The following is a 27,963-nucleotide window of genomic DNA, read 5'->3' as shown; positions in this document are numbered from 1 at the left end:
TCAACTAAATCTCGAGACGTAAAAAACGATGTCTGACATGCAGAGCATCAAAATTATTTAGTTCTGCAGAATTCCACAAAAACAAACTTGTAAATATTTAAAGTCTGTAGCCTACTTCCTTTTCAAGCAAAATAGAAAAATTAGCTCCCGCCTGAAAGTTAATGAATCGCTGGTCAGTGAAACCAGGTGTGGTTCTGGAAAGAAGCCAGGTTCCTATGGTAACTTCGGATCGCCATTTAAGTTGTCTCTCGGCCCCCTGCCCTGACGTCACTTCCGGCGTTACCTGTGTCGTTACTGGGCGCTGTAAACAAGGTGTGCAAGCATCTGGAGAGCTGCCGGGATGCAGCAGAGCGGAGCAGCTGGAGGTCGTGGCTGCGCTCTCTTCCCTCTGCTCGGCGTCCTGTTCTTCCAGGGTGAGTGCTCCGGCTAGCTACGCTCCACTTCCGGCTTGGGGGGTTAGGGAAGATGGTCGCTTTTCCGGTTCCGGGTGGGGAGGGTCTCCGAAAAGCCCCCGCATAGCTCTGGGAGGAAAGGAGGGAGCGGGACGTTGGGACGATGTCATCACCACACCTTTGCGGGTAGTTGGTATTTTGTCAGTCCTTTTCTGAGCCTTGGGAGCTTTCCACCTTGCGTGACCTGTCATTGTAGTTTGGTGATGGCATACTTGATGGAACCACAAAGTGCTCTGGCTTTGGGAGCACCCGGTGTTATTTTGTGATGAGGTTGACTGCTGTGCTTTGGGCGCTGTATACCCTGATTAGAAAAATGACAGTTCTAGCATTCAGTAGTTTGTCCCAGTAGTTTTGGGAAACAAAATCATGACAGTTGGTAATTTTATTTTTTGTAGGCGATTATTGTGGTCTGTAAAATGAAATATTTGTTAGTCACAGAAGAGATGTGATGTGATTCATTATAGAGAAGCATATTGATGAAAATCAACTACTTTAGCATTTTAATAACTTTTTTAATACAAGAAAGAGCATTTAATTCTGTTAAAATTTAATCGATTAAGTAGTATCAGAAGTAGGGTATTCACACTTGACATTCACATCTTAAAATTTAGGTGAGTTTTGCTTTCATATAATTTTCAAATTGCATAAATTTCAGTTCAACCTAATTACCTTCATTTTAATGTACTTCATTTTCATTTCCTGGATTTTATGTATGTGTGCCTTCCTGGGAAATAAAATATTAGTATATCTAGCATTAGAGTGAATTGCTAGCTTTATAAAATTTCCTTGAGGGTAATGGGGATTTCTGAAAGATAAATTTAATATTATATAAATATAAATACTTTAATGTAAAGACTTCAGGTGTCCTACATCTTAGCAGATAAGGCTGGAAAGTTTTTATTTTAACTGGTGACTAATATTCATGTTGCCAGCACACCCCGTGATCCCTCCCAGCTGCCTGTGTCATCATAAGTCTCCAGTTTTTTAGCTAAATTACTTTGCCATATGGTATTTAGGCTGGCCTACCGTCACTCCTAATACACCCAGTCCACTCTCTCTCTCTTTCACACACACACACACACACACACACACACACACACACACGACATACTCAAATATTGTCTTATTGAGAAAAAAAATCTGGAAATGGTGTTTTCTTAAATCTAATGTCATTTTGCTTTGAAAAGCATGTGTCAAGTCCAGCAGATCATATAATTCAATGAAACATTAAAAGTTGATTTTACGATCTCTGTGTACTTGTGGAATAGATATTTTGCCTTTTAAAAAATAACTGGTGGTAGGGTGTGTGGCTCTTGCCTGTAATCCCAGCACTTTGGGAGACTGAGGCAGCTGGATCACCTGATGTCAGGAGTTCAAGACCAGCCTGACCAACATGGTGAAACTCCGTCTCTACTAAAAAATACAAAAAAAATTAGCTAGGCGTGGTGGCGGGCGCCTATAATCCCAGCTACTCAGGAGGCTGAGACAGGAGAATCGCTTGAACCCAGGAGGCAGAGGTTGCAGTGAGCTGAGATCTCACCATTGCACTCTAGCCTGGGCGACAAGAGTGAAACTCCATCTCAAAAAACAAAAACAAAAAAGAAACAACTGGTTTATCATATTATTCACATGCCATACAATTTACTCTCTTAAGGGGCATAATTGAATGGTTTTTAGTATATTCACAGTTGTGCAATCATTACCACGATCAATTTTAGAACATTTTCATCACCCCAAAGAGAAACCTGATACCCATTAACAATCACATCTCATTCCCCATTTCTGTTTACCCCTGGCAACCACCAGTCTATTTTTTTGTATCTATTGATTTGCCTATTCTGGACATTTTATATAAATAGAATAATATCTGTAATCCCAGCACTTTGGGAGGCCAAGGTGCGTGGATCATTTGAGGTCAGAAGTTTGAGACCAGCCTGGCCAACATAGTGAAACCCCGTCTCTACCACACACACACACACACACACACACAAACACACACACACACACAGACAAAAAAAAATTAGCTGAGTGTGGTGGCATGCCCCTGTTATCCCAGATTCTTGGGAGGCTGAGGCAGAAGAATCACTTGAACCTGGGAGGCGGGGGTTGCAGTGATCTGGGATTGCACCATTGCACTCCAGCATGAGTGATGGAGTGAGACCCTGCCTTAAAAAAATAAATAAATAAATAAACTAAATGGAATTACACAATGTGTGCTTTTGGTGACTGGCTTTTTTCACTTCGCATGTTTTCAAGGTTCATCCATTTGTTTGGTCTTTTAAATCTTATGTGGTAGAGTTTGGTTTCATGTTAGTGTTTATTTGCCTTTTGTTTTCAAAGATAAGGCCACTTAAATTATTAGATTATTTGAATTCACCTTAAGTTATAAGTCTGGTCCTGCTATATCAGTTATCTAAGTATTTAGAAATGGTAGACTAGGGGACCTAGGGTTCTTAAACTTTTCTCTTTTTTACTTAAGTGTGCAATATGAATAAAATCAGTAGATTTATATTTTAGAAAATGGGGCATACAAGATTGGGGGCTTTATTGACATGTTTAATTCTTTCATGTGTAAAATTACTTATGTTAAAATATGATTTTCTTGTTTTTCTCCCAAACAGTTTTTGTTAATTCTTATGAATGTTTCTATAGTTGGCTGTTTTTACCTGGCAAGAATGCTTTTCTGCTCAGATGAAGAGATAAGGGCATTAGGCCTGGGATGGACATTTCTGAGTGAATTAATGTGGGATTGGTTTTTTTTTTTTTTTATGAGTGGAAGAGACAAACTATCCTACATCTATTGGTTTTAAATCATTTTTTAATTTCAGTATAATATATGTAGAGAAAAGTACACATGTCATAAGTGTATACAGCTCAATGAATTTTCAGAAACTGAACACACATGGGTAACTAGCACCCAAATCAGGATATATAGAATGTTTCTCATATTCCAAAAGCCTTCTTTTGTACTTCTTTCCCATCATTATCCTTTCTCCCCAAAAACGAGTCAACACCCTGATGTCTAACAGTATAGAATAGTTTAGTTCATCCATGGATGCAGTGAGCTGAGATCACGCCACTGCACTCCAGCCTGGGTGACAGAGTGAGACTCTGTCTCAAAAAAAAAAAAAAAAAGGAAACCATTGTTGGTTTGGTCTAGTTGAATAAATATTACTAGACATCCACAGTACACTAGGCTCTGTTTTGATGGGCTCAGGATCTACTGGAGAAGACATAAGTCAATAGATGATTTTGGAGTCTGATACCAAGAGATAAATGCATTAGAAACCATGAGGATGGAGAAGAGATGCTTTGATCTGGCATGAGAATAAAGGAAAGGTTTCCTGGAGGTGAAGTTAAATCTTGAAAGAGGAATAAGTTTGTAAGAGATAGGGAGTGAAGAAAATTTTAGACATAGAAAGGAGCATAAACAAGGCATGGAGGACTGGGCATGGTGGCTCATGACTGTAATCTCGGCACTTTGCGAGGCCAAGATGGGAGGATCACTTGAGCCCAGGAATTCAAGATCAGCCTGGGCAACATAGGGAGACCCCATCTCAAAAAAACAAAAAATAAACAAGGCAGGCGTGGGGTGGAGGGCATTAAATAACTTTCAAAGCAGGTTTTCTGAAACTCGCTTTGATTGGATTAACTTAGATCACATATTGACCCAAAACCTATCTTTGTGATTGGGAGGATATGATTGGGGTGTATTAATACTTAATTGGCTCTTGAGAGCCAATTAAATATTAATACATCTCTTCCTATGTCCGCATTAGGGAGTTAACATGTGTAGCTTGAAATTGACCATGATAGGAGTGTTTGCACCACAGAAATTGTCCAACCCTGTGTATCTGGGGCTTTTTATTTTTTATTTTTTATTTTTATTTTTATTTTTTTTTTGAGACAGAGTCTCGCTCTGTCGCCCAGGTTGGAGTGCAGTGGCGCGATCTCGGCTCACTGTAAGCTCCGCCTCCCGGGTTCCCGCCAATCTCCTGCCTCAGCCTCCTGAGTAGCTGGGACTACAGGTGCCCGCTACCGCGCCCGGCTAATTTTTTTTTGTATTTTTAGTAGAGACGGGGTTTCACCGTGGTCTCGATCTCCTGACCTTGTGATCCCCCCGCCTCGGCCTCCCAAAGTGCTAGAATTACAGGCGTGAGCCACCGCGCCCGGCGGCTTTTTATTTTTTGTAAAAATGTTTTGCTGTTTACCAGTACACCACTAGGTGTAATGATTGGTTTAGGTAAATCCGAGTCAGCCTCAGCTGGCAGTAAAGTCAGTTGCTGTTTACTTTTAGTTTTCTCCCCTCCCACCAGACTCGTTCTCTGCTCTACTCTACTTTCTTTGGAAAGCTGACTGTATAGAGTACATCATTCAGGCTCTCTTCCTCTGGTTTCCAGTTAGATTTGGCCAACCGGAGGCTTTGGCAGGAGATTGGAGGGCAGGAGAGAGAAGATCAGGGTATGTATTTCCTGCTCCCTCCCTCTCTTGGTGCCATGATCCGTAGTGCCTGTATCCCTCTAACAACAGCCACTGTCAGGTAGCCCACAGCTCCCACTCTTACCAGGATCTAGTAACACCATTTCCTCCCTTTGCCCTTCAGACCTGGGGATGGTAAAGGCTTTGTGCTGTTGTCAGCTTCCTTAACCTTGGGAAAAGTCCCTTCGAAAAGTGACCTAGGCTGAGCATGGTGGCTCATGCCTGTAATCCCAACACTTTGGGAGGTTGAGGTGGGAGGATTGCCTGAGCTCAGGAGTTTTAAGTCCAGCCCAGGTAACCATGGCAAAACCCCGTCTCTACCAAAAATACAAAAAATTAGCCAGGTGTGGTGGCACACACCTGTGGTCTCAGCTATTTGGGAGGCTGAGGTGGGGGATCACTTGAACCTGGGAGGCAGAGGTTGCAATGAACTGAGATCTCGCCACTGCACTGTAGCCTGGGCAATAGAGCGAGACCCTGTCTTGAAAAAAAAATAGAAAAGAAAAAAGAAAAGTGGCCCATACACTTTTCACAATCTCAACTGATTGTGCCTTCCATTTCCTGCCTGGATCCTGACTGATAGTGTCATCTTCCTCCTAGCTCATAGGCTATGATAGGCTATGTGGGAAAAGATAGGTATCAAAAAAAAAAAAAAAAAAAAAAAAAAAGGGATATTATTAGGAGATCAGGGGAAATGGATGTTGAGCTGGCAACAAACAAATGTTTACTACATTCGATTTGAGGACATGTGGTGGTGATATTCAAGAGAGTATATCTGGTAACACTTGAACACTCAGAGGCAAGTCATGGCTAGTAATATAGATTGGGAAATCATTATCCTATTAGTGGTTGTTAAATCTACAAGTGAATAGGATTGTCCAAGGAGAACATGTTGAATGACTGTATATTCAGGCTGGATCTCTAAGGAACACCAGTGTTTAAAGGCTGGATAAGAAAATAACAGCCTTGGATATTTGATACATACTGTCAGAAACGTGGGGAGACAGAGAGTGAGTGAGTACCTGTGTGTGTGTATGTGTAACACAATCAGTGGTGGAGTTGGTTGGAGGGAAACTAAAGAGATTCTGATTTTAAATTGTAACCCATGTCTCTTTGTTCTAAACCAAGGGTTGACAAACATTTTCTGTAAAGGGCCAGAAAGTATTTTAGACTTTGTGGGCTACATGGTCTCTGGTGGCAACTATTCAATTCTGCAAAAAATGCAGCCACAGATAAATACATCAACGAATGAACATGGCTGTGTTCTAATAAAAGTTTATTTTAAAAGACATTGTAAATTTTTTTTAGCTGCTTACCAAAAGACCATTGGATGTCATAATTGATTTAGGCCAATCTGGTCACACCCAGAGCTAGTAGTCAGGTCAGTTGCTAGTAATTTTTAGTTTGTTCCCTTTCTACTAGATCCATTTGCTTCCATTTAGCTCATGGGCCATAATTTGCTGACTTTTGTCCTAAACCAACCACTCCCTTGACATTATCCCTTGGGTATCTCAGAGGCACCTTAAATGCATCCAGAATCAAACTCCTGTTCCCCTGCCAAGCCTAGTACTTTTCTAGTCTTCCCTTCTCAGTGAATGGCATCAGGAAGTCAGAAACCTGGGAGTCATCCTTGATATCTCCCTTTCCCTAATATTCCACAGCCATACTTAGTTCAAACTTCCCTTCTTTCTTACTTGACTACCATAGTAACCTCCTCAGTAATTTCCCCATATTCACTCATTCATTTTTTTTTTTTCTTTAAGAGACGAAGTCTCTCTCTATCACCCAGGCTGGAGTGTAGTGGTGCGATCTCAGCTCACTGCAACCTCCGCCTCCCACCACCACGCCTAGCTAATTTTTGCATTTTTAGTAGAGACAGGGTTTCACCATGTTGGCCGGGCTGGTCTCGAACTCTTGACCTCAGGTGATCCACCCGCCTGGGCCTCCCAACATGCTGAATTTCCCCATATTCACTCTTGATTCCTTGTAAGTAAGTGTCTTCTCTAAAGTGATCTGTTAAGAATGCAAATTTCACCAGGTCTCTTCTTGTTCAGTCCCACAGTTAAGTACTTTCCATGGCTTCCTATTACTCTAAGGATAAGGACCCAAATCTCTAAGGTCCTGCCTGGTCTGGTTTTTGTTTACCTCCCAACCACATCTCATTCTATTTTCTCTCCCTTTCGTATTTTTTGTGTTGCAGTCACACTCCTTTTCAGCCCCTTGACTGACTAAGCTCCTTCCTGGTGCAGGACCTTTGCATGTGCTGTGTCCTCTGCCTGGAATGCCCTCCCTCTCCTCACCTTGTTACCTCTTCCTTCAGATCTTAGCTCAAGAGTAACTTTCAGGGAAGCTTTCATTAACCACTCTCCTCTCCCCCAACATAACAGGGGCCGTACCTGTAGCCACTTTCTTTTTCCTTCCTTTATAGTAGTTATCCAAGTTTGTAATTATGCATTTGTCTTCATGATTAATTAATTAATGTATCAAACTTCTACTGTGTTTCAAGTATACAAGGGAGTGTATTTATTTTGCTTGCATTTAATTCCAAACCCAGAGGGTGGCACAAAACAGATGCTCAATAAATGTATGTTTGAAGAATGAGTGAATGAATGAGATAATTGTCATGCAAGCTTTGGGATAGAGAAGTTCATTAGTCACTGGTAGAGGATCCAGTAAAATAAGGATAGAAAAGTGTCTACTGAAGTTTTTATCCCTTGAATTTTACAATTTTAAGATATATGATGCCTTTTACTACAAGTGATAGTGGAGTTCAGTTGTACCATAAGGCCTATAAGTGAATGGGAAGGAGGAAATGGAGACCTCAAGTATAGACTACTCTTTCACAAACTTGGCTTAGAAAGGAGAGAAAGGGCAGTAGTTGGTAACTAGAGTAATATTACAGTGTTAAGGAAAGATTTTTTAAAATTGCTATTTGTTTTTAAGGATGGGAGAAACCTGTGTATTTAGAGGCTGAAGGGGAGGGGTTGAAGGCAGTAGAAACGGTTTTTTCTTTTTTTTTTTTGAGACAGAGTCTTGCTCAGTCACCCAGGCTGGAGTGCAGTGGCGTGATCTCAGCTCACTGCAATCTCTGCCTCCCAGTTTCAAGCGATTCTCCTGCCTCAGCTTCCTGAGTAGCTGGGACTACAGGCGTGTGCCACCATGCCCGGCTAATTTCTTTTGTATTTTTAGTAGAGACAGGGTTTCGCCATGTTGCCCAGGCTGCTCTTGAACTCCTGGCCTCATGTGATCCGCCTGCCTTGGCCTCCCAAAGTGCTGGGATTATAGGCGTGAACCACTATGCCCGGCCTAAAGAGGGTTTTTCTGCTAAAGCAGGGAATAGAGGGGATGAATCCAGGCAGAGCGGAGGACCTGGCCTTGCATAGGAAAAGGGAAACCACGTCCTTTCAGTTGGAAGTAAGGATGGGAGCAGATGCAGGAATGTGTGTGCCTGGGCCGTTTATATGGCCTCAAGTTTCATGGCGAGGTAAGAGGTAACGTTTTCTTCTGAGAATGAGGGGTTTGGAGGTTGCATGGAGGACTGAGGAAGAATGACAAGGGCTTGAGGAATCATGGAATGGGAAGCTAACCAAGGCCAGTTAAAGGTTTGCCAGGCCTCGTCGAGGACTCAGCTGTGGGTGACATTAACACATTTCTTATGGTAATTGTCCAGTTGTGTGATTTTTCTTGTTCAGGGTATACTAGCCCAGTCCAGTTGTGGTCATCTAGAGCTGAGCTTTTCCTGAAAGGGTGAAATGGAAAGATAGGAGTATAGGGGAGTTAAGAGTATTGAATGTACTATAAAAAAGGTGATAGGAATAAAGTGGATGATTTTCAAGCATGCTTTGTTCCTATACTAGAATTTCTGGTGACCTGTCCGCCTGTTTCTCTCAGTGTCTCTCTGCCTGCTCCCCTCCCTCTGAATTTTTGCCCTGAAGGTGCTAACATTTAATAGAGGAATAGCCTGTGTAACTAGGTGCAATCGATGGCATCTGTGCCTGTGCAGGATTATGTACCTAGTGTTAGGAGGGGAAAGGGCGATGAACCGCATCAGGGAATTTGGGAAGGCACCGCAAAGGGCGCCGATATTTGACCTGGAATTTGAAGGTGTGTGAATGTTGGGGATGTGGTGTGGTGGGGAACAACCCAGGCAGGATTGTTAGAGGTGGGGAGAGCCTTTCAGACAGAGAGCTGTTCAAAGAGAGGCTCAGTGGCAGTACGTGTGGGAAATGGCAGGACATTCAAGTAATGATGAAGGGATTGGGAAAGTAGATGGGATACAGTGACAGAAGTGTGGGGCTAGATTGCCACTCTTTGAATTTTATTTTGTAGCCCAATAGGAAATTATTGAAAGTTTTTGAATATGTATGGTGTTCATTTTAATAATAATAGCTAACATTTATTAAAGTTTTTATTCCAGCTGCTGTGCCAAGCATTTCATGTTGTGAAATGAACAACATGATCATAATAAAAAGTTACCATTTTTGATTGTAGTCACTCTTCAGAGTGATCCAGTGAAGTAGATCTTGTTATTATTCCCATTTACCAAGTGAAGACATTGAAGCTTGAACTGGTTAGGTAACCGAGATCAGGGTCTCACAACCAGAAAGTAGCTGACCTAGAACTCAAGTACAGGTCTGGCTAATTCTAAATCTGTATTTTAAATCTCTATACTATACTTATGTTTTAGGATGGAGGAATAGACATGGGGAGAGTGTAGATTGTCCATTCATTTCCACCTCCCAGTTTTTAGAGTTAGATCTTGAGTGATGAATAAGGATTTTCTTACAGTGATGGGTCAGGATTGCAGGCCTAAGAGAGTGGGGACTGAGGGATAAAAGCTTTCCAGCAGAGGGACAGCGTTTGCAAAGGCACAGAAGGCAGGACAGGTTTAGCATGGCAAAGTCAGAAAGGGTGCCACAGGCAGACCGGGAGTAATCTTCGTCTTTGGGATGGGTCATATTCTTACGAGTTCTCATTAGTGGGTTCAGTTTTGGTCTCCTCCTTTCAAAAGGAATGTCAATAGACTGGATTGTCTAGAGAGGAGCAAGAAAAATGACTCAAAGCTGGCAGAGGTAAAGGCAGTGGAACTGATGACTCATAACTGTGACAGGAAAGGTTGAGAGTGTGTGGGCAGGACTGAAGAGGTGACAATAATGACAGTGACACTGTCTAACACGCACTGAGCACTTACTCTGGTTTGGGTAGGCTTCTTAGTGTGGTATGTGTTTTAACTCTTTTAATCCTCCCAGTGGCCTTCTGAGGTAAGTACTATTATCACCATTCCCATGAGGGTGAGGAGACTGAAGCAGTACGGTAACTTGCTAAGGCTGCAGACCCAGCAGGTAACAGGGCCGGGATTTGAACCCAGATCCTCTGGCATAGGAGCCATGACCTGTGTGCTCAATCACTACACCGTTCTGTCTGTACTGGAAGCACTGCTGATTTTCAGGACAGCATGTGGGTTTGCACTTTTCTGAAGTCTTGCTGCTCTGTTTGTCTTGGCCACCAGAAGATTCATGGCTTCTCGAGGTAGATAAGGAAGCAGGAAGAACAAAGTACTGGCAATGTAATTTCCTAAAATATGGCTCTGTAGGGAAAGATAAGTTTTTGTTCTCTGAAAGCAGAAGGAACTGGTTAGAATAAAGTGCCAGCCCTTTTCAGGGAGATAAATTGTCAGATTTGGGTACATGAGTGGTTTTGGAAAAAATAAGTCTCTAGTGGGTTTCAAAATGATACCTTATTTTTACTTGCTAGAATGCATTCACCTATTCTGTTTTCTTCCCCATGATTTACTTTTAATGGATGTGTGATTCCTCAGCCAGCTTTAAGAAAAAGGGAAAAACTAGATAGTACCTTGAGGGCAGTTTCAGAAAATTATTCGAAATAAATATTCCCATTCTTACTTCCTATTCTCATTTTGCTGTTGATGAGGCAATGGTAGCTTCATGATGCAACCATGCTATACTTGGAGTAAGTCCCTTAGACCACAAAAACTGTCATATTCCCAGAGTGTGTGTGTGTGTATGTGTGTCTGCGGGGGATGGAAAGGGATGGGTGATGTTGCCTGTTAGCCAGCCATGGGCAGACCCATTGTTTGTAGCTAATTGAACCACAAGCCTGTATCTGGGAAAATGCTGGTGTGACCAGATTTTAAATTTTTATACAAGCCTTCAGTTATGATTTAAGATTAGAAAATGATTGAAAAATACTATCTTTGATTAATGTGGCTATCAACTCCTTGTCCCTTGTGGGCTTGCCTGAGAAGATATTTATTCATATTTATTGCCCTGGCTTTTTGATGAGGGCTCTAAAAATAATTGTTTGCTCACATCTGTATATTCCACCCACATGAATGCATTTTAAGTGTTTGGGTTTGCTTTGATTAGGTGTTTATATAGTCCTTTCCTTGGAGATTCACGCAGATGCCCATGTCCGAGGTTATGTTGGAGAAAAGATCAAGCTGAAATGCACTTTCAAGTCAACTTCAGATGTCACTGACAAGCTTACCATAGACTGGACATATCGCCCTCCCAGCAGCAGCCGCACAGTATCAGTAAGTGTGTACTTTTTTGGAACGTTCCTTTGGTCAACGGTTTTGGAATTGTTTTACTGCAAATCACAGGCATGCCTGAGGCCATCTCATCTCAGAGTAGAAGATGGGCTTCTACTTTAATAGAGATAGATGAACTTTTATCCTATATGACATTCATTTGGTCACATAGGGCCCCGTGTAAGAATTCTGTCAATAAGCTGCAGGAAAAAAAACTGTCAGAAACTCAGAGGAAATGTGGTTTAATTTTTTTTCCTCTTTATTGTTTCTTTTTGCATTATTTCATAGCTTCATTTTCAGATTTAATGTACTAAGAAGGGTACCTTCAGGACAATTGAATAGAAAAATTCTATAGGTCCAGTCACAGATGTCCTTTCTCTTAAGGCTGCTCATTTTCTGTCGTATTAAGTTGTCTCAGTGGGTGTATCTCTTTGCATATTTGTGCTTTGTGGATTTATCTTGACACTTTTTTTCCAGTGTATAAACATCTGCATTGATTTATATGGCTGCCTTTGAAGGAAATGGTGGCACCTCGTGTTGGTGACAGATGTTGGTGACAGATGGTCTTGCAATATTGGAAGTAATAAACCTTCGTCACACATATAAAACACATTTATGGTCCAAGTTGCATTGTAGGTGTCTAATTGAAGATTAAAATGCTATAAAATTTTTTTCTCTTTAAGCTTCCAGCAGTATCCTTAGCTCAGGATAGATGTTATTCAAGAATGTGAATGTCATAGCTGTATGGAAGATTGTATTTTTTTAAGTATTGTTAATTTATTTATCCTGTTTCCTTCACTGGAAAAATGTCCTCTTTGATTTTGTGTAAATAAGCTTTGCATTCTGTGTTAGGAGCCATTGTAGAATGCCACATAGCTTGAGGCTAGGTAGGTGACTCCAGTGAAAGAAGCTAGGCTGTATTCATGCTCCCCTCCCACTTTTTTTTCAGACTTGAAATAGTTCACTTGATTCCGAGTGATCAGGAAACTGTGGCTGGCCTTATTTGGCTCTGCCTCCTTGGTCAAAAGTAGGACAGAGCAAGCAATGGGGAGCTTCCTGGGTGAGAAACAGCAGCTCTCTTCTAGTGCTGCCCTCTGCGAGACTGGTCAGAAAATCAGCAAACTCATACAAGTTGGAATTAAAGTTACATAACATGATGTTGCAGTCATGGAATTAGTCAGTCAAGATTGTGTCAGATTAATCAAGAAGCAAGGATATGAGTTTCATGAACTTAACATTGAATTTACGAGCTAGACTAATCTCGAGGATATACAGTGGGCCGTGTTTTGTCAATAAGGAGTTCCAAACTCTTTTACACTGATGCTGATAATTAGTGGTAGGGATTCTTTACCTCCCCATTTGAAATGTTCAACACACTTATTATTTCTCATTATCTGTCTTTATCACTAAATGTAAGTTCCATGAGAGTAGGAACTATGCCTGTGTGGCTCCTACCGTTTCCTTTTGCTTAACAATGCCGAGCACATTAGAAATCTGCACCAAATATTTGTTGAATAAACGCATGAACAAATGAACAAATAAGTGAGTCAGCATCTTTTCTGGGAAGTTGCTTTTCAAAATTGGGCAATTCAGTGGTTGTAAACACCCAGGTTCCTAAATGGGAAGGTACCAAGTAACAAAGAAAGAGGAAAGCCTGTATTTTGCATAAGCCATATTGCATAAGTCATATTGTATTGTAATACCTGCCTGGCCTGCCCCAGGTATAATTAGGCTTTTGGTGATGAAGTGTCTAATCAAGGTTTTTGATAAGTGTCTGATAATTAGACTTTTGGCGATGAAATGTCTGATCAAGTCCTAGGTAGCATTGTTTTAATTCAACATATATTCATTGAGTACTTATCACGTATTAGACTTAGGGATTATATTAATTGTCAAGGTAGATAACTTGAGAGAGGCTGAATTATATTACACTCTCCTCCTTTGAGAACAAGCAAAAATCTCCCTTTTGTCACTTACTAGTTGTATACCTTAGAGCAACTCACTTAGTCTTTTGTTTGGCTTTGTTTTCTTTCTTTCTTTCCTTTTTTTTTTTTTTTTTTTTGAGGTGGAGTCTAGCTCCATCGCCCAGGCTGGAGTGCAGTGGCACAATCTTGGCTCACTGCAATCTCTGCCTCGTGGGTTCAAGCAGTTTTCGTGTCTCAGCCTCCCAAGCAGCTGGGATTACAGGTGTATGCCACCACACTTGGCTAATTTTTGTATTTTTAGTAGAGATGGGGTTTCACCATGTTGGCCAGGCTGGTCCTGAACTCCTGAGCTCAAGTGATGCGCTCACCTCGGCCTCCCAAAGTGCTGGAATTACAGGCGTGAGCCACCATGCCCAGCCTGTTTCCCTTTTTATACGTTTGGGATAATTATACCTGCCTCATGTAGTTCAGTGTAGTTGTGAGGCTCAAGTGAGTAAATGTGTGGAAATTATTGGCAAACTGTCGAGTGCTATTCAAACATGAGATGCTACTTTAGAACAAAGTTTCCCAACTTTGGCACTGTTGACATTTTGAGCCAGATAATTCTTTACTGTGGGTGCTGTCCTGTGCATTGTAGGATGTTTACTAGCATCCCTGGCTTCTACTCACTAGATGCCAGTAGCATCTCCCCAGTTGTGACAATTGAAAATGTCTTCAGATATTGCCAATATCTCTTGGAGGGTGAAATTGCCTCTGGTTGAGAACTATTACTTTAGGGTTCCAGGGAAAATTTAGAAGCGATTCAAGGATTAGGATCCCAGAAGTGTCTCGTCGGGCCTTTTTCTGATCAGTTTTACTAACCTATAGGATGGAGGTTAAAAAAGCATAAAAAGTTGCCCAAATGAAAAAAAAAAAAACCACACCATTATACAGTTGTATTTTATTTTGGACCTACTGAGGTTTATATTTTCATTGCATTTTCCAAGTTAACTTTTTCTCTCGTGGTGTTGCTTTCTTAGATATTTCATTATCAGTCTTTCCAGTACCCAACCACAGCAGGCACATTTCGGGATCGGATTTCCTGGGTTGGAAATGTATACAAAGGGGATGCATCTATAAGTATAAGCAACCCTACCATAAAGGACAATGGGACATTCAGCTGTGCTGTGAAGAATCCCCCAGATGTGCACCATAATATTCCCATGACAGAGCTAACAGTCACAGAAAGGGGTAAGCTCATTGCCACCAACCTTCTTCTGCAGTGCTCTGTGACTGCGGTGGTGCTTTCTGGAGAGCTCGATGATAAACAAAGCTGTCTATCTTTGTAAGCCAGTTGGGTCATTAAATCATTGAGTCAAAGTAATTTTTCTGCCATCCCAATATGTATGTTGGGGTGAATTTTTAATCTTTATTTTGAAAACTGAATTTCCTCTTCAGATGTTGTCATAGTTTCTCCATTACCCTTTTTAAAAATTTTAAAACCAAAGTTCTTGTGGAATGCATAGAAAACCCCTGAGTAAATACAGGGTTGTTATCTCTGTGAAATGGAAGGATTCCAGTTTTCCTAGCATGTTCATACTCCCAGTTATGAGATAGTGTTCTTGCCTGTGTCTTGAAAGGGTACCCCCTCTAACCATGAGAGGTAGTGCTTTTCTTTTATGTTGCAAAGAACAGTAGTTTCCCTTTGCCGTGAAACAGGAGGAGAGTAGATTAAGTACTGATTTTTTTTTCTATGTTATTCCCTGATGACGATTAAGTGGTCATTCTAGTCCTTAATTGGATTTGAGCCAAAGATTTAGAGGCACATTATGGGTCATTATAGATTTGTCATCATTTCTCAAGTCTTTTTCAAGTTTCTCTCCCTCCCTTTTTCCCTCCTTCTCTCCCTCCCTTCCTTCCTTCTTCCTTCCCAACTTCCCTTCTTTTCTCCTTCCCTTCCTCTCTCCCTCTCTCATTTCTTCCTTCTCTTTCCCTTTCTTGCTTTCTCTCTCTTGCTTTTTCTTCTTTTCTTTTAAAGGTAATAACTTGTAGGTTTCAAAGATGAGCACATTCATACTCCTGGCAGAAGAAGAAAATGATACAGTTTTGCTGGAAGGCAGTTTGGTAGTATGAATCAGGTGCCTTAAAAGTTTAGGCCCTTTGATCTAGTAATTCCATTGTAAATTTCATCTTAAGGAATTAGAGCTAAAGATGAAGATTTATGTACAAGTCTGGCCATCCGAATGTGACTTATAGATTCTAAGAATTCAAAACAACTTGAATGTCCAGCATTAGAGGATTAGTTCTATAAATTATTCAATATGATAGAATGCTATGCAGCCATTCCACATCACATCTGGAAGGAATTGTTAATTATTTATCATATAATAAGTTAAAAAGGAGGTTAAAAATAATACGTAATATATGATCCATACTTAAAAGTATATATGCCCCCCATGCACCCCATACCCAGTACCCCAGAAGAAGATTAAATGGGTAGATATTAAAGTCTTCCTAGGATTGGGATCATGGGTACATTTTTATTCTTCATTGTACTTTTGTGTATTTTCTACCTTTTACACAATGATTTATTACTTTTGTAATCAGAACAAATATAAGAGCAAAAGTAGAACCTAGTTTCTCATGTCACAGGAGGCATATTTGCACGTCCCTGTCTTTTACCTTCTCTTTCTCCACCTCTAGGTTTTGGCACCATGCTTTCCTCTGTGGCCCTTCTTTCCATCCTTGTCTTTGTGCCCTCAGCCGTGGTAGTTGCTCTGCTGCTGGTGAGAATGGGGAGGAAGGCTGCCGGGCTGAAGAAGAGGAGCAGGTCTGGCTATAAGAAGTCGTCTATTGAGGTTTCAGATGAGTAAGTCCAGCAGGAGCCCTGGGCAGCAAGCCTGTTTCCTCCTTAGCGCCCTACCCAGACCCCCACATCCACACCTTCCTTTCTTCTAGACTGAGTTTAGTTCTGCTGGTGAACTTTCTTTTCAAAGAGAATAGTTCTGCTAAGGGCTGCCAAAAGGAAGGTTGAAAGTGAAGTGTGTGAATATTAATTTGGAGAGAGATGGGGGAGTTGATATATGGTCCTAGTCTTCTGCTTTGGATGTCAGATTGTACAGTGCCATGGTCTAAATAAATTCTGAAGTTGATGTTTCATTCTTTCAATTCCAGGTCAATTATTTTTCCTTCTGCTTGTATTTGGCACTGAGCTGATGATGTTTCCTGATAGAAAATGCCTGAGCAATGAGAGAGGCTTTAAGAATAGCTGTGGAGGGCAAAAGCAATTTGAATAAGCAAGATCTATTCTTGGTCAGCATATGTTCTGAAGTGAGGGGCTACATGGATTGTGGTTATCAAAAAGATTTATTAAACATTATTCTGCCAGTGAGCAGCCGTGATCCAGTATATTCCCTAAAAATAAATGTAGTAAAAGGAAATCAAAACAAAAATCTACATAAAACTCCTGTTCTCCATTATCCATGTCAGTGGTGGGGAGTCTTACATTGAGAAGGTCCAGAATTCTCTCTCTCTTTCTCTCTCTCTCTCTCTCTGTGTGTGTGTGTGTGTGTATGTGTGTGTGTGCATTTATTCAATAATAAGAGAGCATCCTGTGCCCTTTCCAAGGAATCTGTGGCTCTAAAAAAGCAAAGAACTCTTGGTAAAAATGCTAATGTCTATTTGTAAGCATGGTATCCAAAACCCCTTATGATTTTACTCTAAGTCACATTGTTTCCTGACATCTCCCCATGTCCCAGCTGCCATGAACTTATTTATTTGCCCTAACATACTATACTTAGGTCAAATATTTTTCCTAACTCTTTCTCATCCTCTAAGACCCCGCCTTTTGTCTTGCTGGTAATGCCCTCCTTCCTTCTCTTGTTTGCCTGGAAACTTTCTTATCCTCCAAGACCCAGCTGAAATAGCCCCTTCTCTTGAGTTTCCCTGAGTCCTCAGGGAACAATTAGTCACTCCTCGCTCTTTGCTGCTGTAGCAGTTTGACCTTAACTCTATTAAAACCCTTATCACACTGCATTATAACATATTTGTTAAGTTGTAACAGGTCTTTCACCCTCATCATGAGCTCTTTACAGCCCCAAGTTTTATTTATCTTTTTACCTCTAGGCTAGCACAATGTTGAGACTTTGTCAGTGCTCCCTACGCTTCTGAATGAGTGGTTATTTATTGAGCAGTTATTATGTGCCAGGCACTATGGTATGTGTTTCACATGTATTTACTTTTTATTTACTCCTAACAACTATGCTTTAAGGGTGGGTGGTGATATGTGCATCTTTTTGTTTGTTTGTTTTTTGAGATGGGAGTGTCACTCACTCTATCACCCAGGCTGGAGTACAGTGGTGTAATCTCGGCTCACTGCAACCTCCGCCTTCTGGGTTCAAGTGATTCCCCACCTTAGCCTCCTGAGTAAGTGGAATTACAGGTGTGTGCCACATTGCCCAGCTAATTTTTGTATTTTTAGTAGAGATGGGGTTTTGTCATGTTGGCCAGGCTGGTCTCGAGCTCCTGACCTCAGGTGATCCACCCATCTCATCCTCCCAAAGTGCTGGGATTACAGGCATGAACCAATGCGCCTGGCCAATATGTGCATTTTATAGATGAGGAAACAGGGGCTTAAATAATTTGCCCAGTCACCCGGCTAGTGAGTGGAAGAGCTGGAATCTAAAACCAGACCTGTCTCATTTCAACACCTGTACTTTTAACTGCTCTACTCTATTGAGGATAGTGGTGATTCAGATGTGGTTTGCCCTCTTTTTACAGCACTGATCAGGAGGAGGAAGATGCTTGCATGGCGAGGTTCTGTGTCCATTGCGCTGAGTGCCTGGTAAGTGCATGCCATTCCTTCTGTTTACTGCTGATGTCCCACTTTCCTGCTTACCTAAGAGGATCCATCCTATGCCCTCAGACGCCGCAGAGGATATGCAGTTAGGTCCCAGCAAGATATGAGCCAGCATCTTCCCTCAAAGCATTTTGGACTCAGGGGACCCCTACCAATTCTAACCATGATTTGTTTCATGTCTCATGGGCAGAAAATGGTAGTCTTAGGTTAGGGAAGGGGACCACGTAGAGTAGTTTCTACTGACTGACAGAAAATCCCAAAACAGGAGTGTCCTGTGCCACTGAATTCATACTAGGAGACTTCGACTGTCTGGACCCAACCCTGAATTTAACTTTTCCACTGAGTCATAGTATTTTTCAGGGAGTTAGGGAGATATAACCTTTTAGGTAACTTGATGTCTTTTATCAATAAGAAATACCACCCCGGAAGGCCCAAGTTTTGATTTAAATGTCAAAAGGCTGTCATCCCTCCTGCTTTGAGTACTCGCTGTGACTAATGACAGAATCAGAGAGTCCAGTTAGGAGGCTGGGGTGGATGTCCTAGGATCCTAGCAGGAGGGAAGACTCTGTGATGTGGTGCAGTTGAAAACAGGTCATAAAGAACTTCTGATCCCATATGATACATACCTATCATTGCCTCCTGTTTGCTTATTGCCAAGCTCACACTTGGCTTGATGACTAATTGCAGTGTTTTTTGTTTCTGTTTGTCTCATGCACTTAAGTATCAAAGGGACGATGAGAGAAAGGTTGGTATTGCCAGTACAGAGGACCTAATACCAACCTTTGGAGGCTCGAATATTTTTGAGAACACAAAATAAGTTAATGTTCATACGGTTGTTATCCACATTTCAGATATTAATCCATTCAACAGTGGTTTGTTGAGCATCTGTCACATGCCATGTGTACTGTTCTAGGTGCTTAGGAACCAGCAGTGAACAAAACTGACAAAAATTCCTACCCTCTGAGAACTGAATGTTCTTTGCCTGGAAAACTTTCTCATCCTCTAAGACTCTGTTGAATTGGGGTACAAATACTCACAAAGTTTTAAAAATAAGTAAAATATATAGTATATGAGATAGCACTTAATGATATGGAAAAAAAAAATCAGAAAAGGGGGATGGGATGGCTGGATAGGGAGTGTGACATTAAATAGGTTAGGGACAACCTCAGTGAGAAGATATTCGAGCAAACACCTGAGAGAAGCAAGCCATATGGCTATTGTGGAGGAGCGTTTCGGGCAGAAGAAATGACAGGTGCAAAGGCTCTGAGGAGGGGCCATGACTGGCATGTTCTTGGAGTAACAAGAGGGCAGTATGGCAGGAATGAAGACAGCACGGCAAAGAATAATATTTGTTGACATCAGAGAAGTAACGCAGCAGCTACATCTTATAGAACCTTGTAGTTGATTATAATGACCTGGACTTCTACTCAATGAAATGGAATCCATTGGAGGGTTTGGGAAGAGAAGCACTATCAACTGATGTCCATTTTAAAAGTATTACTCTGGCTTTTGTGTTGAGAAAGGGTGGTAATGAACAATGACAGAATCAGAGAGTCCAATTAGGAGGCATTTGCATTAATCCAGGTAGCTGAAGATGCTGGTAGTTTGAACCAGGGTGGTGGTGGTGGAGGTGGTGAGGAGTGGTTGTGTTCTGATTATAATTTGAAGGTAAAGCCAGAAGGATTTACTGCTTTTGCGTTTATATATGAAAAAATGAGAGGACTCAAGGATAGTTCCAAGATTCTTGACTTGAGCAACTGGTAGAATAGCGTTACCATTTGCTAATATGTGGAAGTCTGTGGGTGAATCAGATTTTAGGAGGAAGATCAGAAGTTGGGTTTGGACATATTAAGTTTGAAATGCTTACTAAACTTCCAAGTGGATATGTGGAGTAGGCAGTTGTGGGTGTGGAGTTCAGAAGAGAGGTCTAGACTGAAGATAGAGATTTAGGAGCCATTAGCAGATGGAGACTGATAGAGACATTTCCTCCAGGGAAATGAATGTAGATAGGGAAGGGGTCAGAGGAGGGAGCCTGGGCCCTCCAAGATTTCTAGTATGGGAAGATGAAGAGGACTTATTAGTAAAGAGGCTAAGAAAGAGTGACTAGTGAGGTAGGAAGAAAATCAGGAGATTTTGGTATCCTGGGAATCAAGTGAAGAAGTATTTTAGGAAATAGTGATCTAGAGGGTGATCAACTGTATTGTTTGCTGTGGAGTCAGGTGAAGTAAAACGAGAGCTGATAATTGATTATTGGATGATTTTGGAATATGGAAGTCATTGGTGACCTTGGCAAAAGGAGCTTCAGTGGAATATTGGGAATGAAAACCTGTCTGGGGTGGGGTCAAGAAAGATTGCAGAAAGATGCATTGGGACAGTGGCTATAAACAACTCTTTCAAGGAGTTTTGCTATGAAGGGATGCAGAGAGACAGGCAATATGTGGAGGGCAGTGTCATGGGTGGCTTTTCTTTTTAAGATGGGAGAAATTGAGCACATTTGTATGCAGATGGGAATTATGTAGTAGAGAAGGAAAAATTGATGCTGCAAGAGGGAGAGGAGAGGATTGCTGGGGTAATGCCAGGATCTAGTGCGTAAGTGGAGATGTTCACCTTACATAAAGTAAGACAGGGAGAGCGTATAAGAACAATAGGGAAGGCCAAATAGATGGGTCCAGATGTAGATGAGTGGCTACATGTGATAGAGCTTGTGGAAATTCCCTACTGATTGCTTCTCTAGTCCCAGTGATGGGAGAAAGCAAGGCCGTCAGCTGAGAATGATGGGAAGAGGAGGTGTTAGAAGTTTGGGGAAAGAGGGAAGGGTATGAAATAGTCATCAAGGAGAATGAATAGACTAGAGAAATATGGTATACCAGATAGTGCTAATGGCCCACTGGAAGTTAGAAGTAATAAATGTGAGTATGAATAATAATAATGGTAACAGGAGCTAGTCTTGAATGAGTGCTTACGAAGTGCCCGGCAGTGCTAAGTAATTTACATATATTGCCTCATTCAATTCTCATAACAGTTCTATGAAGTGTATTTTTATTATCCCCATTTTACAGATGAGGAAACTGAGGCTTAGAAAAGTTAATAACTTTATCCAAGGTCACACAGCCAGCCAGCAAGAGGTGGAACTAAGTGGTAGACTGACACCTAGTCTAAATTCCTAACCACAATTTTGCACATTTCTGTAAGAGAGTGGGGAGAGGATCGCTGGAGTGATTCCACCAACGCTTGTTTTGCTAAGAAACGGTGCTGTAGACAGGCATCCTTTCTTGTGTGTTGAGGTTTTAAAAAATATTCAAGGGAAAGGAAACCACTAGGGCTTCAAAGCAGAAATTCGCCCAATAGACACCAATTACGTTGAGGTCCTATGAAGCTCCGTGGGGGAATTTAGGTGTGTTGAGTCAGTGGCATTTCACTTGTGGTTGTCTCCCCAAGCCAGATTCCGTCTGGAGGATCCTAACACATGGTCTTTGCCTAAATTCCAACTCTGGAATTGTGTTTCACACCTACTGTTTTTCTCCCTCCAGGATTCAGACTATGAAGAGACATATTGATGAAAGTCTGTATGACATAAGAAGAGTCACCTAATAACAGGAAACATCCCATTCCACTGGCAGCTAATGCCTGTCAGAGAAGTAGAGTTGGCCTAGACCATAGTGACGGACAATCCTGGAGATCATCAGTAAACACTTTAGGAACCACTTATTTATTGAAGAAATGTTCTTGTATTTATAAACTGTTCAAGAACTCTCATAAGAGACTCATGACTCCACTTTCAATAAATTATGCTGTAATTGAATGAAGAAATTATCTTCCTGAGCAAAAAGATACTTTTGGATTTGTCTTTGCTCTGGAATGTATTACATGTTTTCTTCCAACTGTTTGAAGGAGAATCCTGAATGTTTGCCACACTGCTGATGCCAAAATAATTTTTTAAATGAAGTGGAGCTTATGATTTCCTGACGTGTCACCAGACAAAATGTTTGCTTGGGATAGGTGTTCTTTGTTTTTTGCTCCATGTACACTTTCAGCTGTGAGTTAGTATAGGGCATATACTCGTTGGTTGAATCACCTCAACCTCAGTTGTGTTTGGATAATTTAGGGTGTATAGCCTTAGTTTCCTTAGAGTTTTGGTAGGATCAAGTCATTGGTTTGCTTTGACTGGGTTTTTAAAGTATTAAATACAATGTCATCAATTTACAGTTAAGGAAAGGAATCAGGAAGTAGAAAAATTATTTTATTTAGTCTTGCTGGTATAATTTGGGCCAAGGAGTCTTTGTTATTTTCCTTCCTTCCTTCCTTCCTTCCTTCCTTCCTTCCTTCCTTCCTTCCTTCCTTCCTTCCTTCCTTCCTTCCTTCCTTCGTTTCTTTCTTTCTTTTCTCTTTTTTTTTTTTTAAGGCAGAGTCTCACTCTGTTGCCAGGCTGGAGTACAGTGGTGTATTCTTGGCTCACTGCAACCTCTGCCTCCTGGGTTCAAGCGATTCTCATGCCTCCGCCTCCCGAGTAGCTGGGATTACAAGCATGCGCCACCACACCCAGCTCATTTTTGTATTTTTAGTAGAGGTGGAGTTTCACCATTTTGGCCAGGATGGTGTCAATCCCCTGACCTCATGATCCACCCGCCTCGGCCTCCCAAAGTGTTGGGATTACAGGCATGAGCCACTGTGCCTGGCCTGTTGTTTTATTGTCTTATAACTACAACTTTTCTTCTTGACTTTTCAGGTCGGAGGCAAGAAAAACTCTTTACAGGTTTTTAGTGGGGGCTTATGGAGTATTTCAGGAGTTCTTTGCAATTAGATCATCTTTTCACTTGTATTGTCTTTCAAAACTTTGTTGATTTCTAAAATGCACCAACTATGAGTAACTATGGTATTTGCAAGTGGTTTTTACAAAATATTTGAGATGAGGAAGTGAGATTGTGCATAACATACTTATCCTTTCTGTTCTCTCAGTGCCTTATAGCAGGTTACTCCATTCTGCTATGACAACTTGTTTCAAATGTTAATTTATGTAGGATTTTTTATAAGCCATTAAGGCATATATATAGCATATCAGTAAACATGGATAGTGCATATATAAATAGTCCTCTGTAATAGCGATTGGATTTACTTCTCAATTATGAGAGACAAAAATTATCCCCTCACTTGTCTCTATTCTTTCAATAGGTTGATCCCTTATCATGGTTTTTCATTAGTTGGTCAGGAAGTTTCCATATTACAACACTTTAGACTGTATATGTTAGTTTAAAAATCATTTCTCTCTCTCTCAATTTCTTTTTTTTTTTTTTTTTTTTGCAAAGACCTAATTTTAAAAGTTTGGGTTGTTAGATCTGTCTCGTAGATTTGGCGTGGCCTTTTCTGTTAACCTAGTCCACAGATTAGTGAATCTGGTTAGTTGAAGGACATTGTGATTTGACTCTGGTCATGTGAGGAAGTAGAAGAGGCAAAGACAGGACCGGCAGTTTACATTTCCACTGGTTAAACCTCACGGTACTTTGGGGGGCTGCTCGTTAACTTATGTGGTTATCTGAGGCCAATCTAACATGACCATTTCTAACACCTCAACAGAGAGAGGAAAGCAACTTGAGCAATGACAGTAAATAATTTGGGCTCTCAGAGATTTGAAGATAGAGACCTAATTGTGAGGGGGACTATTTTGTGGGTCCTCATTTCTCCACGAAAGAGATGATGTTACAGGAACCCACTGAAAGCCACATCCCATTAAATGAGGAACCAGTTTTGGCTGGGCCTTCTTGTAATGTCCTTGCAGGTGTGTTGTGAAGATTAATGCAGGGTGCTATGTTTGTAGATTGACACCTAGTCTAAACTTGAGGTAATTGGTGCTCTATGAATACTCAGTCATGTTATTTTATAGCCTTAATCATGATTTGAACTAGTCCCTTCCTTTTTAAATGACTGAATGGAGTCCTTCGTGGTAAGGGGAGTACATTGATAATTTAGTTTACTTCATGGGTTTGTGGTCACATCCCAGTCATCAGCTGCTATCATTTTCCTTCTTCATTCCTTATGTTGAGATTTGGGTTACAGCTTTTTATTCTTTGAAGGATCACGAAGTAGTGTACAGACACCTGCCTTCTTTAAGGATGAAAGGAAGATAAAGTGGTTTTTTTTGTTTGTTTACTTGTTTGTTTCACCTATTGTTTGAGTAATTTCTAAGGTGCTATTCTCTCTCTCTTTTTGCTACCCCATGAGCTTTTGTCACAGCCATGGAAACCAGCCTTGTTTAGAAAGGGAACTTAGTTCAGAAAGGGTTAAAAACCTTCCAGAGTTTTTCTTTAGCTGCTGAAGTTTTTACTTGTGGTTACATGACCTTAAGTTTTATGCATTAGGCTCTTAATTCTATTACAAAATGTGAACTTACCAATTGCTTTGTGTTTTCCATGTGACCTGTTACTTCAGGCTACTTGGGGAACATCTTAGTCCTTTGTAGCTCCTGAACCCAGCACTGGTGCTTCAAGAGAGAAGGTAGCCCGTCTTTGTTCAAAACAAAACAAAACACCACTTCTGGAGGCCATATCCTAAATATGAATGTTCTACTAAGTCACTAAGTTATGGTTCTAAAGGGAAACCGTAAGAAGACCCACAAGGAGTGGACCAAGACTATTATTTAATTGCACAACTTGAAACTTTGCTGCCAGAAGAGGCAGCTCCATTCCTTTGACTCCATTGTTGGGCTGTTAACTGCTGCACGTCATTGACTTTTTTTGTTTTTGTTTTTTTGTAGGAGGGTAGGCGCTGTTGGGCCATATGCACAGATATTGTAACTCTTGGTGTCTTTACTGCATCATAGTCAATAAACTTCTTTGCACCCTTTGGCTACCTTTTGGTGTGTGCATATCTACATATAAGGTGGGAATTGTCATGTGAAAAAGATGGGGGTTTGTGGTGTTAAAAGAGAAACTTTAGCTGAATTAAATTTAAAAGAGTTGAATTGAGCACAGAATGATTCACGAATCGGGCAGTCTCGTGAGCCAGAGTAGGCCCAGAGACTCCAGCACAGCCACGTGGTAGAAGATTTATGGACAGCAAAAGGAAAGTGATGTACTAAAAACAGAAGTGAGGTACAGAAACAGCCGGATTGGTTACAGCTCAATGTTTGCCTTATTTGAACAGTTTGAATCATTGGTCATCTTTGATTGGCCAAACTCAGTGATTGGCACAAGAGTAGACTACAGTCTGTATACTATTCCATTTAGGTTATAGTTCATGATGTACAGAGAAACCTTTAGACCAAACTTAAGATATGTAAGGAGGCAGCTTAGGCTGAACTTGATTTAACAGTGGTTTTCAGCATTGTGCAACCAGTCATGTCTGAGCTGTAGCCCCACAAGAACCTGCAGAGATTCTGTGGTATGCTGGAACCAGCTCACATAGCAAGAGCTAATTACAGGCTGAGTATCCCTAATCTGAAAATACAAAACCTGAAATACTCCAAAATCTGAAACTTTGAGTGCCAACATGATGCTCCAAAGAAATGCTTATTGGAGCATTTTGGATTTTCAGATTAGGGATGTTCAACTGGTATGTATTTGGCAAATATTCTAAAATCTGAAAAAAAATATGAAATCTGAAACACTTCTGGTCCCAAGCATATTGGATAAGGGATACTCAATGTGTATTACATTTTTTAGGAATTTTTCAAGCCAGTTGTTAAACTGTTGGTAGCTTGAAATAGGCCATGATGGGAATATTTATACTGTGGAGATTGCTGGTTCTCCAGCACATCACTTCTAAAGTACCATGCAGCATAGTGCTTGGGAGCAAACGTTCAACAGCTTTTCAGATGATACAGGACAAGTTCCATAAGATGAGTCTGCCCATGCCTAGGTCAAGCCAATCTAGCCGAGGTTGAAGGTGCATACATTGAGAACCTCTATTTTTGAAGTGGTGACTAAGACTGAGAGGTATCTTGAAGTGAAGAAACCTTGAGTTCTAATCTAGGATGTCCAAGTCACCCAAGAGGTTCTCTATGGGAATCAGTGGCTGCCTGTATTCTGGAAATGCTGATATCACACGGCCAGAGGAAACTCATGTCTACGTAGCGAGTTGGAGGACTGGGCAGGCATATCTTTGGAAGCAGTGATTGGGTGATTGCCTGGCGAGGTTGCACCTCTGTTTTGAGAGGAAAAATAAAAGAGGTTGCATATCTTTAAGACAGAATGTTTTGTGTTAATATTACATTTATTGTATTTTGTTTGCATGAAACGGATTTCTTTCTTAGCACCTACTTGCCTGGTGCCATTCAAGCTCTTACCCTCAGAGGGCTTGTCATCTAAAAGGGAAGATGGCATCTGAAGAAGTCTGAGTGTGAGGTTCACTTCAGTAGGTTGAATTTGTCACCTCTTTTTAGAATGAAAATATACATAAAAATTGGGTAATGAGACTGAAATGAGAACCTTGAGTTAGAGGTTCCTGTTTGTATCTCTGCAGCCACTTCAGAAGGCACGTGTTTGGTTTGCTCTGAGCCTAACCTAGAGTGCTCGCAGCAGTCTTTCAGTTGAGCTTGGGAACTGCAGCTGTGGGGAGATTTCAGTGCACTGCCTCTCCTGGGTGCTCTTCATCTTGGGTAAGCAGTTGCTTTGAATTTCTTAAGCCATTATTTGAACTTTTCTCATGCAGAAGTGTGCCAGTCCTGAAGGCTGGTTGAATTGGTAGTCTTTCAGGATTGTGAAGCCGTGATTGCAGAACTCTTGATCTCTGGAGGGGGATGTCATAAAGTAGTCTAGTGGGTGCTGTTTCAGTTACTGTCGTGTAGAGTAACTTAGGTGAATCTCCTCAGCAAAAAGAGGAGCAAAGTTTCCTCATAATAAGAGTACGTGACAGTGATGATGACAAGGCTTCAGCTTTAAGTCACCCATGGGTTTAGGTAGAGCTGTGACTGGCTGTTCTTGAGCTCACAGCAGAGCTTTCTTCACTATTTTTCTTTTTAGAAGATAGTTTTAAATTTTATTTTTAAACAAATTTCATTGTGTATATTTAAGGTAAACAATATGATGTTGTGGGATACATGTAGATAGTAAAAAGTTTACTATGGTGAAGCAGATTAATATATCCATCATTCTACATAGTTATACCACTGTTTTTCTTCTCCCCATTATAGACATGCCAATATTTAACCTTTAGAAGCCCGAGACTTAAATCTCCCAAGAGAGCTAGACTACTGTCCATACTTGTTACACCCTCAGCACAGCCCTGACCTTGGGAAAGGCTCATGCAGGATGGTTTAGGTATAACCCACTCTGAAGAAGGGAGCAGAAGTAAGGACCTCCAGGGTCCCATTCGTGTAGAGAGTTAACCGACGTGACCTAGACTGTGTTACAGAAGCCATGTGACCTACCAGCCTGTGTTCAATGGCTTAACAATGGAAAATGAGGGCACATTTTAAGAGGCATGGCTTAGAGTGGTTATATGGACTTGTAGACCTAAAAACATCTGAGAGCCCACAAGTGCACAGCAGTATGCAGATGGATTGAGAGGACTCGGCACTGCAGGTGGACAATACTCTGTGAGTGAAAGAAGGCTGTGCAGTTGTCTGTTTGATCAGTGGTTAGTTGTCCTTACTAGGGACAAACACTGAGAGACAGCAGCTCTCCCTTATTTTGTCTCATGATGTTGTCATTTGGGGGGTAACTTTGGCATCTTGTATGGTAGTCTCATTGTGGCATGTCTCTTTTCCGAAGATGTTTTTTCTGTAGT

The 27,963-nt window shown here is 41.1% G+C and overlaps 2 protein-coding genes and 1 long non-coding RNA gene across 3 annotated transcripts in view; 2 read left to right on the top strand and 1 right to left on the bottom strand.

Annotated features, from left to right (window-relative positions):
* Positions 1–377, bottom strand: part of LOC119618304 (uncharacterized) — a 28,252-nt gene extending 27,875 nt beyond the window's left edge. The window contains exon 1 of the long non-coding RNA XR_012094699.1: positions 284–377. This is a non-coding gene — a long non-coding RNA (uncharacterized lncRNA). The remainder of the gene's footprint in view (positions 1–283) is intronic.
* MPZL3 (myelin protein zero like 3) lies at positions 83–21,882 on the top strand. The gene is made up of 6 exons (XM_008021047.3): positions 83–413; positions 11,318–11,484; positions 14,426–14,636; positions 16,089–16,254; positions 18,165–18,228; positions 21,774–21,882. Exons 1-6 carry the CDS (start codon positions 341–343, stop codon positions 21,798–21,800), a joined length of 708 nt encoding a protein of 235 aa, XP_008019238.1. The 5' UTR covers positions 83–340; the 3' UTR covers positions 21,801–21,882.
* Positions 21,883–26,722: 4,840 nt separating this feature from the next.
* Positions 26,723–27,963, top strand: part of JAML (junction adhesion molecule like) — a 34,014-nt gene continuing 32,773 nt past the window's right edge. Inside the window, exon 1 of the mRNA XM_008021041.3 lies at positions 26,723–26,833. The gene's annotated coding sequence lies outside the window, so the exon portion shown is untranslated. The remainder of the gene's footprint in view (positions 26,834–27,963) is intronic.

The sequence above is a fragment of the Chlorocebus sabaeus genome, chromosome 1 (genome assembly GCF_047675955.1).
Source record: "Chlorocebus sabaeus isolate Y175 chromosome 1, mChlSab1.0.hap1, whole genome shotgun sequence".
NCBI lineage: Eukaryota > Metazoa > Chordata > Mammalia > Primates > Cercopithecidae > Chlorocebus > Chlorocebus sabaeus.
The sequence above is the reverse complement of the archived record's forward strand: the minus strand, read 5'-3'. Positions and strand labels throughout refer to the sequence as shown.

Bases quoted from the DNA above. Each gene is read 5' to 3' on its own strand.
- MPZL3 (XM_008021047.3), top strand. From the start codon at position 341: ATGCAGCAGAGCGGAGCAGCTGGAGGTCGTGGCTGCGCTCTCTTCCCT. The intron at 14,637-16,088 runs GTAAGCTCATTG...CTCCACCTCTAG, and splicing joins GCTAACAGTCACAGAAAGGG to GTTTTGGCACCATGCTTTCC. The intron at 18,229-21,773 runs GTAAGTGCATGC...TTCTCCCTCCAG, and splicing joins TCCATTGCGCTGAGTGCCTG to GATTCAGACTATGAAGAGAC.